At 39.0% G+C, this 15426-nt stretch overlaps 1 protein-coding gene across 1 annotated transcript in view; it reads left to right on the top strand.

Annotated features, from left to right (window-relative positions):
- Positions 1-15426, top strand: part of NID1 (nidogen 1) — a 43768-nt gene that overhangs the window by 3852 nt on the left and 24490 nt on the right. Inside the window, exons 2-10 of the mRNA XM_042025292.1 lie at positions 2791-3090; positions 4148-4377; positions 5033-5460; positions 6354-6503; positions 7753-8004; positions 9125-9325; positions 11117-11362; positions 12288-12431; positions 13521-13649. Coding sequence (XP_041881226.1) covers positions 2791-3090; positions 4148-4377; positions 5033-5460; positions 6354-6503; positions 7753-8004; positions 9125-9325; positions 11117-11362; positions 12288-12431; positions 13521-13649 — 2080 coding nt within the window. The remainder of the gene's footprint in view (positions 1-2790; positions 3091-4147; positions 4378-5032; positions 5461-6353; positions 6504-7752; positions 8005-9124; positions 9326-11116; positions 11363-12287; positions 12432-13520; positions 13650-15426) is intronic.

Genomic DNA, 15426 nt, shown 5'->3' with positions numbered 1-15426 from the left:
TCTAAATTTATTACTTTAAAGAGGGAGTGCCTCTCTTTACTAAAAGGCCTTAGCAAACAGACTGTAATGTCCACCATCCTCCATCCAGTCTTCCAGTGGTATAGTATAATTGGTGGGTTTTAATTTTCAGGTCATGCTTTAGCTTTGCTTTACAGGGATATGAGGCATTTTCTAGTGTTCCGATGTTGTAGGAGTTCTGGGAACCTTTCTGGACTAGATTTCTCTTGCACGTCTGACTCCAGTTGTAGGGTCTGTACTGAGGTAACCCCTGCTGTCTTTTTAGTTCTTACTCCTCAGATTCATAGTTCACCTTAGGATCTGTGGCCACTGTTAAGTCATGAATGATTAGAGTAAAAATCATCACAACATTCAGCTTCTTCTCCCCCTTTCTAACATGACCTGCTTTCCCATCATGTTTGCACAGGTTATTTACCGCTTATTTGTCTTAGATATACTATTTGTGCATAAAGCCAACTTGCCTTTTTTTTAACACAACCTTAATTTTTTTAGTATTTTACACGCTAGCTGCTAATGAAATTATACAACTGCAGACAATACAATCAGCGTATGTCAAGCCACTTTTAAAATAAATTCTGATATAGGAACTATTTGCTAAGTTTAGCTAATTGTTCTGCTAAGCATTATCCAGTTATACACCAAGCTGACAGGCCACTGGCCTGTGGCAGGGAACATGCTCTGACCCTCTGCCATAGGAGAATTCAAGGTGTAGGTGTTTCTTCTATATGGAGGAGTGAATTGTGTCATGAGTTCTCATACTACACTTTTTCTGATTTACTGTATGTAGCAGCAGTGGTGGTCCAGATTTTAAAGATGTTGCCAAGGCACGTGTAGCCAGCATCCTTGATGGGCTTGCACAGACCACAGTTTCTCTGTGAAGAATATGTGTGGCCTCCTACTGCCCTCCTTTATTACAAATTTATATAGTGGAAAAGGGTAAAGAAATATTCAAAGACAATGAGAGTGATCAAAGACAGAGAACAGCTCTTAGGCAGTGCATGGGTAGGCTGGGGCTCTTAATTCTGAAGGAGAAATTATATAGTGGGAGAGACTGGGTAGGATTTTTGTAGGTCCCAATACAAAATATTTTATTGGGACAGAATACAAAAATTAGGGCCATCAAATGAAGCTGGAAGCCAGACTGAAAGCAAACAAAAGTAGGAGAGACCTGAGGGTATGAGTCACAAATCCATGGAGTTCCTTTTTAAGGGATTTTGTGGATGCAGAGAGTTTATATGTGCTAAGGGAAGACTTAAAAAATACGCAAAAGAGATCCACTGAGGATGAAAAACAGTCAAAGCACAGGGAACCCCTTGAGGTGGATGCAGCTGGAGGCTCGTTGGAGAAGTAGGTGCATGTCCTCCTGTTTTGCTGACTCTCTAAGCTAGCAGGTACAGCTGGGGACAGGCCATTGGGCTAGATGGCCTTGCAGTCTGTGTCAGTGGCCATTCTGACCCACTTCTAGGCATTTGTAAAGATTTTATCACGTTGATAATATCTTGACTGTGTAAAAAGATACAGCAGCAGTTTGTTCTTCTTGGACTCACAAGAATCCCTGTGAGTGAGATAAATCTGTGGGAGATTGCAGTTTCAGTTTCATAGTTTATAGTGACAGTTCTGGGACCTCTGTCCCATTTTGAGTCTCCTGTGTATGTGGCAGCAGCTCTAGAGTGAGTGCCTGGCTGCCTGCAGGTAGTCAGATGTGTCCTGGTATCAGGTAGTCCAAGACTTGGAGGTGGATTTGTATGTGGCTGACTCACACAGTGCCAAACACAGCTGGCGGAAGGGCCCAGGACAAAAAGCTGTGTGTGAGCACTTTGTGCACTGCTTCAAGGCCTGACACCTGCAGTCTTGCTCACTGCTTGTGTGCATGAGAGCCAGCTCTGGTTTGGCAGTGGAGATTGGCTGTCGCACTTGGGTGTGCCCTAGCACCTACCTGTATGTATGTATTTATCTCAGTTTTAGTCAGAGGTGGCTGACAGTGAATCACCATCTCGCTGATGGGTTAAATCTCCCTGAGCCAGTACAATGCATTTTCAGATCAAGAGTTTCACTTATTTATGCAAATACCTTCTCCCACCCCCCCTTCAAGTATTAGAGCCATTTTTCTATCAGTCTGGGCACTCAGCTGTAAAGGAATTTATAGGGTAGCCTATATTTGTTATGGAAATTCTGTTTCCTAGCCTCTATAGCCTCTGGTGTAAGAGCTGTGCTCACAGCATGTCTTAAGAATGAGCAGCAGCTTGTTGTTGTTAGCCTTGCACAATAGCAGAGGACTTCCTAGGAGGGTGGCTGTAGTGAAGTGAAAACTGAAGGCAAAGAGAAATCTGTATGACTTCCCAAAAGACTTTCACCCAGGCTATTACCATATTTAAGCATGGAGCAGTTTTTTGGGGTTGGTGTCTATGTGTAAATTAGTTCTTTGTTCAAAAGTTCTATCAGCTTCTGAAGCAGTGGTGGGAAGGTTATGTATATCCTTGTCAGAAGAGACAATAGGTGTCTGAAATTTAAATAGCTAAAATCATGATCTAGGAAAAAAAGGCTGTTCTATCCATGAAGTCAACCTTTGGTTTTGGGCAACTGAAATCTCAGGACTCCTGACATGGGATTCTAAACAAAAGCTTAAAAAAACACGGTTACTTTTCAGATACAAACCTGACTTTTTATTGCATTTCTTTTGGATTTGAAATTAAAATATTGTGATCTGGAGCATATGTGTGGGACACAGTTGTATGAACAGTATTTGTGTTACAATTTTCATCTTTTTATTAGGTTACCACTAATGGGATTATTGCAGTGAATGAACCCTCAAGTGAAGAAAAATATCTTGGTCAATTCCCAGTGAGTTTTGGGGCTATTGCTCCTTTTATGTCTGACCTGGACACAACAGATGGACGTGGAAATGTGTATTTCAGAGAAGATTCATCCTCTGATGTCTTGCAACTTGCATCAGACTATGTCAAAAGAGGTTTTCCTGAGAGTGCTTTTGATCCCAGCAGTGTTGTTATTGTTACCTGGAAGCTTGTGGCTCCTTTCCAGGCACCAGGGGAAGATCACACTTTGGAAGAAAAGGTGAATGTTAATCAGAGCTTTGAGTCGTGTTGGACACACACTCAGCTAAAGTGTAGCACTGCAACCTGTGTTTTGTGTTTAAATGAATTCTGCAGAGCTAAGAATGTATATTATTGTTGAAAAGGCTGTAGCAAAATAGGAGTTTCCAGAATTTTTACGAGTTTTATTTTAATAATACTTTATTAATTCAAAAGATAATGCTTGAAACTACGTAGATGATTTCTTTGTGTTTCCTAATGGCTCTTACTTTGAATGTTAAATGTGTTGTGATAATAACTGAACTAGAATATCCTGACCTCCCTCCATTCAATATAATCCTTCTGGCTTGCATTTTTCAACAGACTAAAGTAATTTTGACATCAAACTATGTAAAATCAGATAACTCTATGGACTAGTAGGATCTTAAGACCATTTTGAACAGATGATATTGCATTCACAAAAACTAATGTTTTGTAGCTAGTATTGAATTAAGAAATTAGAGGTTATTTTTTTATTATTCACAAATCATTTTCCCCTTTTAAACCATTCAGGTACTATCCTGCAAGGATATGTAACTTAGTACGCCATAATTATCAAAGCTGATGAGAACATTACCACTACTTAGCAAATCTTTTTATGTCAACAACTAATTTATTTTGCTGAACTCAACAAAAGCATTGTGTTCATAGTAACACCTCTGCACTCTGGTAGCAATGAACAGCTGATGTCTGAGGTGCTGTCCCAGTGGTTCCTACAGTAGGCAGAAATGTTCCTATGGGAAAAGACTTGAGCAACATGAAACTTGAACTTTACTTTAAACATTCTGTTAACAGAATTTTTTATTTAGTCTAGCACATCAGTTATTTTAAGGAAATGAAATAGCATCCTACAGCATTACAGAACTTAAAATTGTTATATTTTGGGCAACCTCTCTATTTCCTACAGATTTAATTTACTTTTGATAATGTTTTTCTTCTCAATGAGAATTCTGATTTTCATTTTGTGTTTGAAAAGAAAATAATTACTCTTTCTTGACTATTTTTATGTGAGTAAATATGTATTAATTTTTTTCCCACAGAGAAACACTTTCCAGGCTGTCTTAGCCTCTTCTGATTCCAGTTCGTATGCTATTTTCCTTTATCCAGAAGATAGCTTGCAGTTCTATAGCACATACTCCAAGAATGGTGATGAAAATATTCCTGCTGTGGTTGGCTTTAGTCAAGCCTCTACAAACTACTACTTTTGGGAAAAACCAGGATCCTACAATGTCATTGCTGATGATGAAGACACCATTAGAAACCTATACAAGTATGCTTTTTTCTTTGTTTAAACACCTCAAGAAAACATCAGAGTTCCATGATTTTCTTAATTTTTTCATGAATCAATGAGAACTAATAAGATCCCATTAGCCATCGTGCGAGAAATCACAAGATCGAGTACTGATAAATATCCACTCTTTTGAGGACTTTGAGGACTTTATTGTAATTTGACAAAAGTCCTTAGTTCCATTGTCACTGGTAGGAACTCCTTTTTATTTAGTTCTTCTATAAACAGCACCATTTAGTCTTCAATTCTTCATAGTCTGTCCTAGGCAGGTTGTTTCTGTGTGTTTGTTTGTGGTTTTGAAAGAAAGGGTGAACAAGCAGGAAAGGGAAAGAGTTAGAAAGTTTTAGTAAGTGGTAGCAAGATCTTTGTGGCCCTAAAATCTCCCTCTGTTCCTACTGCTTTGGAGACAAGAAAGCTAGAAATTCTCAACGGAGCTGTGGGTGAGGAGAAAAAAAATGTTACCCAAACTGTCAAGGGTGTTTTACAGCTGAATAAACTGTACCTGTAGGTAAGTGTGTAATGTAGATAAGACAATTAAGCAGTTTTGTCCTGGTGCTTCTCAGTGAAGGGTAACATTGTGTGTAGGCTGGAAATACCACACAACTTGCTTTATTTGGCATGTGCTTCTCTTTGACAGAAGCAGCAATGCTGGGAAGCAGGGTGTCTGGGTGTTTGAGATTGGTAGCTCATCTGACAGTATTGTGCCTGCCAAGATCAGCAATGTTTTGGAGAGCCTAGAGTCCAATGAAGAGGACCAGGAGATGACTTCTAAGCCCTTTATGTCCGACTACGGCTCCACTGAAATAACTCAGCAGTATGTCACAAGTAGTACGGACAGCACTGAAGAGGATCAGCACCTTGTCACGTACGGTGTTCCTCGGCTAGCTGCAGAAGACTTTCTGACTCCATACCAAGATGTAACAGAAACACCTTCAACTGAGTCTTTTTACAGTCCTCAAAATTTCCCAACAGCAAAAGCTCCACCTCGCCAGTTTCGGATCCAGCAGTTCCCCCCACAGCCACCCCAAGTCATAGATGTGGAAGAATTTGATGAAACTGGAATAGGTAAGGTCTTTTGTACAGTTCAGCTGCTTCCAACATGGATACGCTGCAAAAAAGACGTGTGAAAGGAATTGAATTACAAAAGAAATAATGTTTCCTTCTCATTAGTTTCATATCTGAAAATCTGGACACGTTATAAGTTTGTGTTATTCATTGAGGTAGTTAACTTGGATGTCACCTCAGATTCAGATCTTGTCAGTCTAGTAAACTACCCTAGTCAAGCTCACAGGCCTTTCTCAGATGTGTTTCTGAATACAGGTGATTTAATAAAGGTTGGGAATAGAAGCTGTCATAAATTTTTTTGGCTAGGATTTCATGGCCTCAGGTCTTAGAAGGGTGGAATTAGCAATTCTAAGTTCTGATAAAGCATTTCTAGAAATTTCGGAGTAGTGTGACTGACTGCCCAGATGTTAATTGTTTCTTGAAGCAGGTGTGAGAATTGCTATCTCCATTAAGTAACAGGATAAAACAATTAGGATTGCAGGGTGCATCAGTTGCTGCATGGTGCTGGGTACTGTGCTAATTGTTTTGTTTCTAAAGTTGGAAAGTGTCCTGTTTGTTTTGATTTGGAAACAAGGACAAGATAAAATTACTGTGTGTTTAGTTTTGACAAGAATTTCAACTTATCTGTATTAATATAGATCTGCTGAAGTCAATAGAACTAAACGATTTTCTAACAAAATAATTAAACAGCAGAAGCCCTGATATTTTCTGTGAAATAGTAGACAGTTGTATATTGCAAGGTTAGCCAATATCAATTACAATAGTTTGTTTCCCGTGAAGAGAAAATGAAAATCTGATCAAGTGAGTCCAGAGACACTTTTAAACTAGTCCAGGGATATGTGAATACCACAGTAATGACATGAAGTATAAATGTCTGGTCTTGTTTTCCACAGTATTTCGCTACCACACAGATGTCCAACAGACCTGTGCTAACAACCATCACCAGTGCTCTGTTCATGCTATTTGCAAGGATTATCCCAACGGATTTTGTTGCAGTTGTATTGCTGGTTACAAAGGAAATGGCAGACAATGTGTAGCAGAAGGTAAGTGGTTTGAAATTTAGATACATAAGCAACAATTATGTACAGCGTTCTTGAATGAGGTGACCTGCATTCAACTCCAAAAAAGTCCTGCTAAAGACTTTTTGAAAGACTTATCACTAAGATATAGTGAAAGGTATTTTAATCAGTGAGCTCTGTTTTTTAAAATGCTGTGGTTTTTTGAGTGAAGCAAATTTTTTTGAGTGGTTAATTACATGCTTTATTCATTTCAATGTTACTTTCTAGAAAAAATAAACTCTTCTGTAACTGACATCATTTAAAAGAAAGCATAACATCCAGTGGTATTTCCTAGAATTAGTCATGAAGTTCCAACGTGTTATAATCTGATATGGTCCTCACTCTAGAAATGGACAGTTCAAAGTGATGAACAAATTAACTTTGATCGTCGAACCAAAGAGCATGGCTCCTCTTTGTCTGACTCTTAAGCTGCTTTTCTAATGGGCTGATCTGCCAGATTTTTGTTAAATACCCATTTAAACTTTGTTCCCATGTAAAATCCATAAAGGAATTTCTTATGTATACACTTGTAATCCTCATAGTGATTTGCCTCAGAGTACAGATGCATTTCAACAACTCAAATAGTTTACTGCAAGACTATGCTTTTGTAAACCAGGAAAGCAAAACCTAATACTTAGTTTTCAGTTCATAAAATTGGATTTTCCATAGAAAGGAAAGAAGGATCTGATGATAATCAAATTTAAACTTCCATGTAGGAAATTGTATACAAAAAACTAGCAATCCAAAATAGCTACTTCTGTGTAACACTGACGGTCTTCAACATGGCCAATAGTTCAGAGCCAAGAAATGTAATAGGTTAGAATAACAGGTCAATTATTCTAATGACTAATGGTGTTAGTCTTCTAATAGGGAATGAGCAAATTTGCATTCAGTGTGTATCGATATGAAATGTGATCTTAAAAAGAAGTTTCTGTCTGCCACTTACTGTCAGGTATACTTGTAACAGCGTTACGGAGTTATCCTTTCAGACAGAATTTTAATGAGGATAAAGGGCATCTCTTCAGGCAAATTTGGCCATTTAACCATCCACATAAGACAACACACATGCATGCACCTACATAAGCAAGTGAACACATGGCAGTTTCTTGGTTGAATTCTGAGTATTTGTTTGCCATTTATTTAAACACTGAGCATTGTGAACACTCTGAACATGTTCCCTGGAGAGTATGAGAGAACTGTTATTTTGTTCTGATGCATTGTATTGATTTGCCAGGTTCTCCTCAGAGAGTCAACGGGAAGGTCAGAGGAAGAATCTTTGTAGGAAATAACCCTGTTCCGGTTGTATTTGAGAACACTGATCTCCACTCATATGTTGTGATGAACCAAGGGCGTGCCTACACTGCTATCAGCACAATCCCAGAGACTGTGGGGTATTCTCTACTGCCTCTTGCCTCTATTGGAGGTATCATAGGATGGATGTTTGCTGTGGAACAGCAAGGATATAAAAATGGATTCAGCATTACTGGTAACGTCTAAATTAAAATAATGTTCAAAATTGCTATGCTTTCCTCTGTCTTGATAGAAAATAGATGCGTATTTAGAAGCAATATAGGGTAAAAGCACACATCTATTCTGAGCTGCAAATTGGTTTTTTGTAATCAAATTTCTCACTGTTTTTCTTGTTTACAATATATAGGCAATGGACCTTTTAATTTACTGTCAGTGTACAAGAGCTAAGTGTGTTAGAGAGAAGATTGGCTTGGCCAGTTTCTGTTCAAGAAAGAGATTATTAAAAAAATCTGTTTGGGGGGGGGAGTTGTTACTAGAGTGTACATAGTTGTTAAAAAAGTCTTTTCCTACATCTTCAAGAAGTCTAACATGTTAATTGCCTGATTGTACCAACAGAGCAAAAGAGAAATGAGAATCTGACCTCACGAGGGTCTGAAACCTTTTACAGAAACAGCTGCTGCATGACATGCAAATGACTCCGTTAGCTTGTTTGAGGGAAACCCCTGTTCACAATCCGAGCTTTTCATAAGAGATTGAGGCCAAATCTGGTTGGTTGTGCAAATGAAGTCAAGCTGTAGATTCAATCTGTTCTGTTCATGTGTTTCTTTTTAAAATTTGATCCTTTATGGACATGTAATATGAATTTAGTTGAAGACTACTTTTTGGTTTGGGATTTTCTTGGATTTGGTATGTTTGAAGTTTGTTCTGGAATTTACAACACACACTTCACTTGTTTTTGATTTGGAAACAGATGTACTGGATTTTGAATTCTTTTTTAACTCCCTGTACTCCTAATGGAAATTTTCTCTAAATTGTCCTTTTAAATGGTAGGATAAGGCCTACTACTATTAGCTTAGCCAGAACTTCTTTTTAAATTTAATTTAACCCTGCTCCCTCAGGTTTATTTGTTATTTATCATGTTCGCTGCTTAAAAAAATTTTCTTGCAATATCCAAGTATATTATCAGTATATCTCTGAAAATTATTTCATTAGAAACGCAAGACATTAGCAATTGCACTAAATCAAAACTTGCCAACAATGGTAATTTATATTTTATCTACTAGAAACAATATTTGGAATAGAAGGAATCAGAAACCTCTATTTAGTTTAGTGTTTAACTAATTCTTTTTCTTTAGGTGGCGAGTTTACACGGCAAACAGAAGTAACTTTTCTCCGCAACAATGAGAAGCTGGTTGTAAAGCAGAAATTTAGTGGCATTGATGAGCATGGTCACCTTACTATCAGCACAGAAATGGAGGGCAGAATACCTGAGATCCCATCTGGTTCCTCAGTCCATATAGAGCCATACACCGAACTCTACCACACATCCAGTTCTGGTAATGTTTCATAAGAATTAAATTATAAGAAAGTGCACAAAGCAGAGACTAAGACAATATGAAAAACATTATTTTATTCCTTTTTTAGCAAGTGTATTTAGACCCTTTGACTTATAGAAAGTTGCTTTTTGCCTCTTAGGAAAAGATTTCAAAAGAAGGCGGATTTTGAGTGGGACAATGAAAGTATTTCTAATCTTTTCATTGAAAAAATACAAGTTTAACTTTCTCTGAACTGATGTTTGAAAAACACTCTCGATTCCCCTTTTTGTTGGCCTTGTTTTTATGCTGTTGATGGCAGTGTTCAAGTTGCTACGTTTTTTTCTGTAGGTCCACAGCCCTTTAGTAGGAGCTGTACTGTGTATATAATTTTGTGGTAATGTCATTAAGTGAGCTTTGATCTTGTCTCAGACTAAACTAATTATTTACCACTATGTCTCATGTAAACTGCATTACAATGACTCTGCAAGCATTTATCAGTATTATTTGAGCTGGATTTGAACAACTGACTGGAAAATTAGGAACCTCTTAATTCCCTTATCAGTTTCCTACATTGTCTCTTCAATACTTCTCTCTCCTCTCTCTCAATTCCTTTATCACAGATCCTAGGTTTCCTGAGAGAACCATTCTTCATTCACTATTTACAGGGCAATCTTGTTTTGCTTACTTATTTTGCTTTCCTCTTCCTGGATGAAATTATGGGTGTTTCAAAACAGAAAGAAAAGAAGTGAGGTTGGAGTGTTGCTGCTGGCCAGCCAGCCCAGGTGCCAAAGAGCAGTACAGAGGAAGCAGCCTTTGGTGCACATGAATACTGGAGAGACTGCGCTTTGCTCCAAGGGTGCACTTTTGGTTGCTAGAGATAGCTGGAAATGGTGTAGTGGCATCATCATGGCCTTGTATTCACTAATGTCTGGGTTTGGTAGCCAGTGATGAGCCCCCTCGTGCTTTGCCTGTTGTTAAGGACTGGGAGGAGGAGGAAGTGGAAGCAGCAGGAAGCTTCTGCTTTGTGCTGAACAACTTCAGAGTTTGGGCAGTATCTGCTCTATAGAACAGTTGCCTACGTGGCAGAAATGCTGTTCCCATGGAGGTAAAGTCAGGCTGGAGGGAGGTGTCGTTCAGGCCTGATTTCATTTACCAGGACTCAAACAGCTGCTATTCTACTGCCCCATGGCGTATCTAATGGATTCCTACTTAGCAGAAATCCAGATTTTGCCAGCTGTTGCAAGTGGAGTGATACAGGTGTGTTCTGAGGACCTCTCTGTTGGTGGGAGGATCCACAAGCCCAGATATTTTTCTTGAAGAGTTTTGTTCACAATTTTTCCCAATATAGAAAACTGTTGTGGAGCATACAGGAGCTCTCAGACATGCAGCTTCTTTAGGGCTCTGTTAAAATCCAAGGCTAATAGCCTACAATGAACTAAAAGTGGGTGTAGTTTAGGCTGGTGAGGTGGCTCTTGTCCTTATCTTGGAGATGTGTTATATAAATCCACCTAAAGAACCTCTGGGTTTGCTGAGTTGAATTTTCCTTTCATTACTTGGAAACCCACAAAGTTAAATTTTTAAAACATGTCAAAATAAATGAAATTACTCATTTCTCAAAGCTGTGATACCTGAGAACAGAGTAAGTGTGCTCAAGTGCTTATTCCTTTGCATGGAAATACATCCATTTTTATAGCATCTTGCCTTTGACATTCCTATTTGCACTACACAGACTGCATCCCAAGTCTACAGATAGCATTTGACAGAGAGCTTTTGATCTCTGCTCTAATCAGTCTGTTTGCTGTCATGTTGCAGTGATCACTTCATCCTCCTCGAGGGAGTACACAGTGACAGAACCTGAAAGGGATGGAGTTGCTTCCACGTACACGGGTGCCTATCAGTGGCGCCAGACCATCTCCTTTGATGAGTGCATCCATGATGACTCCCACTATTCTACTCCTGCCACTCAACAGCTCTCAGTGGACAGTGTGTTTGTCCTGTACAACAGAGACGAGCAGATCCTGCGATACGCCATGAGCAATTCCATCGGCCCCATCAGTGGTATGTATCCATTGCAAATTTTGCTTTTTCTCTTTTGTGAGTAATTAAGAACAGTCAGCCATTTTTTATAGCCTGTCCTAGCTGGTTGTTAAGAAGATTAATTAATTTCATTAGGTAGCAGCAGTCCAGATCCACCAGTGAAGAAGAGAAATGGAACTGTTGAGAATTTGTATTTTTACTTGAGAAAGAGTATTTAAGTGATGCTCTGTTCTTGAAATTCACTGGGGTTTTTGTCTAATTCCTTGAAATACTCTCAATATACCACCTTGAATCTATTCCCACTTGTATGCGTGGAGTATGGTGTTTACCTAATTTGTAGTTCCTCTATTAATTTTTTTTTTGGCATCATCAGAGAAGAGAGCAAAAGAGTGGAATACGATTTACTATGGATGAGTTTCTATAATTTATCTTGAAACATGGCATTTTATCTTTGAATTGTAGGCTGCTTATGAAAGGTGTTTTTTTGGATGAGCTATCCAAGCTTGCACTAACATCAGAAAGAAAGCAAAGAGACAATTTGAAAATGCACACCAGATGAGTATAAAAACAGACTGTGCTCACTTTTGTTTGTTACAAAATAAAGTTCTGCTAATTAAAATGAATAAACCAAGCTGTTAAGAATCATGTTTTGAGTCTAGTGTCAGTGACTGGAAGATGAATTTTCTTTCTGTCTTGCTCTTCAGAGAGGTTTTTGGGGTTCTTTTTGAACTCAGTAGTCCTTTGTACAAGTAACAAGGAATACTGGTGCTATTAAATACATATCTAAGATTGGTGTCCTGCTTATCCACCTGCAAGTCCCTTTCTTCCTGATGCAAAAGTATGTTTCCTTGTTTAATGTGCATTACAAGCAACCTCCTTCTGGGCCTTAACTGGGGGCTATTACTTGGACAGAGTCATCAAGGCTAAATGTGGTCTCTCTTGCCAGATGGTTCTGCAGATATTAACCGGAATCCTTGCTACACTGGTACTCATAACTGTGACACCAACGCCGTGTGCCGTCCAGGAACTGGAAATCGTTTCCTCTGTGAATGTTCAATTGGCTTCCGTGGAGATGGAAACGTTTGCTATGGTATCAGAAGGCTTCCATTTGTTGCGAAACGAAAGCTCATGTAGAACTTATTTTCCTTGTGGTATATTGACCTTCAGGATTAGCCATTCCAGCAAAATTAACTGCCCTGAGAGGCTGGTTTTAAGGTTAGAGGGTTGCTGGGCTACCTGATGTATCTCAATAATCAAACTAAGCAAGTTTGACTGTCTGGAAGAGTATGTTTTCCTAGCTTGCAAAACATCTTTCCCACCCAGTTTGTCTTTTTATAAAACATGTGGGAACTTAGTTGTGAGAAACCTACTATAATGCAAGTTCTGGTTAAAATGAGTCAACTAGTTTAAAGGTTCTCAGGGGAGATGAGAAATAGGAAATGCACATGCGGACAGAGTCATTGTGCAAGTCATTGAAATAATCTTTTTCATGATCTGCTTTGAAAACCCTTTTCTGTTCAAGAAGACTTGTATTTCCCCGTTCTGTCTAGCTCTGTATTCTTAGTGTATTTGGGTTTTGCCTTGTAATCAAATCACAGGTCTAATACTTGTTTTAAAGCAGTGAAAGTGGGTGTTAATGAAATATGTCATCCCTATTACCTAACCAAGTTTTGGGGTTTTTTTAAACCCAAAGCACAACTCTTTTTCCACTCCAACCCTTTAATCAACTTGCAAATGAAAACAACAGGATCACACTGTCCCTTCCAGTCCTCTAGTGCTGTGAGTTGTGCAGCAGTGGATTAGAGATGTATATGGATAATGAAATGGGAAGCCTTTCCTGGAGTTCATGCTCCCCCAGTAGTTATCATTGCTTCTGATCACTTAAGGCGGCAATTTTTTTGGCTCCTCTTTCTTCTCCAATTTTCTGTGCCTTCCCGTTATTATTCCATGATAGAGCTTCTTCTGGTTTGTTTTCTTCTTTTTGGTGTGGATTAGCTGAGGGCACAGTTACCTCAAAACTTATTTTCAGGTTATTAATATCTCTTAGGAGGTATGGTCTGTCCAAGCTGTGGCCTAAGTGCAGAAGACTGCTATTAGTCAGGAGTTCCCCAGTTTCTGGTTTTCTGGCATGCATATCAAATGCATCTTTGTAATAACCAAAATCCTTTTAATATCCTAGATATTGATGAGTGCTCAGAGCAGCCAGGGCTGTGTGGCACCAATGCAGACTGCAACAACCAGCCGGGAACCTACCGCTGCGAGTGTGTCGAGGGATACCAGTTTGCGGCAGATGGGCGGACTTGTGTTGGTGAGTTTCATGTTTCTTAAAAGCATTGCCCACCAGCCTTTGGGGTCTGATGTGTCTAGCAGAGACAGAAATCAGTGCTTCCCAATCTGTGCTGACTTCTATTGTGAGTGGAATTCAGAAGTTTGTGCTGCAGCTTGTGATTACTGGTTTTTTCTGTGTTTTCTAAGTGCTGTGCTTTTGGCTTTTTGAGGGTTTGTGTTTTGTTTCTTGTGTCTAATCTAGAGTTCAACTTAACAGATGAGATTTTAGTTACAGATTCATCCCTTGGACAAGATAGTGCACAGTTCTAAATCAGTGTGTCTTGGCCACTGCAGACTTATTCTGAAGTGATAATTTATCATGATGAAAAGGAATTGTAGCTGCAGATCATTTGACTGTTAAAATCTTTGCAATTTGGCTCTTTAGTTGATTTTAAATGAACCATTACATATCAAATTCAGAAATTGTCACTGAACTAGTTTATTTTTCTGTAATTTAAAAACTTTTTTCTGGAGGAAGCCTGAGTTAATCTATATTTGCTAGACTACGGTTGTCCTAACAAGGACTATCTTTTTCCTGTTTGCCCTGTTTTTCACTCAAGTTGTAGAAATTCTTTTTGGAAAAAGGAATCCACAAATGGTAGATAGAAGAGGGATAATGACAAATAACAGATAAGAGGAGTAATGACTCTACTTCTAGAGCTGCAGCTGTCAGGATAGGATAGAGATTGGATTTTTTTTGTTAGAATTTTTATCTTTGCAACCTGACAGTAATTCTGTACCAACAAAATGTATACACACTCTTCCAGTATGGCTGGAAGCCATACACTTGCAGTATGGCTGGAAGTTCCTCTTTTTTTTGGAAATAAGCGATAACAGTTGAGGACTTTTTGCTTCTGTTGTTACTACAACTGTTGTTGTGGTGGAAGCTTAGTTATGCTTTGATCAGCTAATGCATCCAGGTTGTTGCTCATTATAGCCAAGACTGTTCTTCAGCTAAGACTGAGGAGCCTTCATCTTACAGCAGAGTTGCATTACTTTCTCTGAATTTGTGGCTTTGCGTGCTGTGTATTACACTCCATCACAAGGCAAATTTGTCTGCTCCAGTAGGAATTACAATTCATGTCTGTTCCCTAAGTCACAGTGAACCCTAAGTCTCCCTTTGTTGCAGAACAGGCAGAAAAAGCAGCTTCTTCTACCCAGGCCACTGGAAGGGATAGGGTGAGATGTGGAAGAGCAGCTTTATGTTCCTTCTGTTGTGTCCAGCACTGCACTTCTGTGACTTGGACCTGAAAGAGAACATTCTTCCCTCCAGCCATGACCTCACCAGCTTCACTCTACCACTTTCCCATGAAGCTGATGTTCTCCTTTTAGCAAGTGCTAAGTAATTCCTTGCCCAGCTTGAAGGGTTTCAGTTTGATCCCTTCCTTCAACCAAAACCAAATTGCATTTTTAAGGCCTGAAGAGAGGGAAGATAGACTCTAGTTTCCCAACAGATTGAAAATAAATATCATGGTAATCTTTTCACAGTAGAAGGTTTTATAACCTACAGACAATTTGAACCCCAGAAGGGGCAATAGCAACTCTCTGTGCTTTTGCAAGTTGCTCAGGGATAACAGCTCTGACTCAGCTTTTATGGAACTGCCTTTTTTTTTCATACCAGCTGTGTGATTCACTGGGTAGCTTTAGTAGAGGGTTGTAAATAAATCCTGTTCTCCTATTTGTTGGATGAGAAACCGGAGGACTTGGGGACTTTCTTTGAGCTCCAACTCTTACCTTACGCATTTATAATGCTGTTC

Source organism: Corvus kubaryi, unplaced genomic scaffold, assembly GCF_017639235.1.
Source record: "Corvus kubaryi isolate FWS band 111438036 unplaced genomic scaffold, C.kubaryi_AGA036_p1.0 37266, whole genome shotgun sequence".
In the NCBI taxonomy this organism is placed as follows: domain Eukaryota; kingdom Metazoa; phylum Chordata; class Aves; order Passeriformes; family Corvidae; genus Corvus; species Corvus kubaryi.
This window is presented reverse-complemented; position numbering and strand designations above follow the sequence as displayed.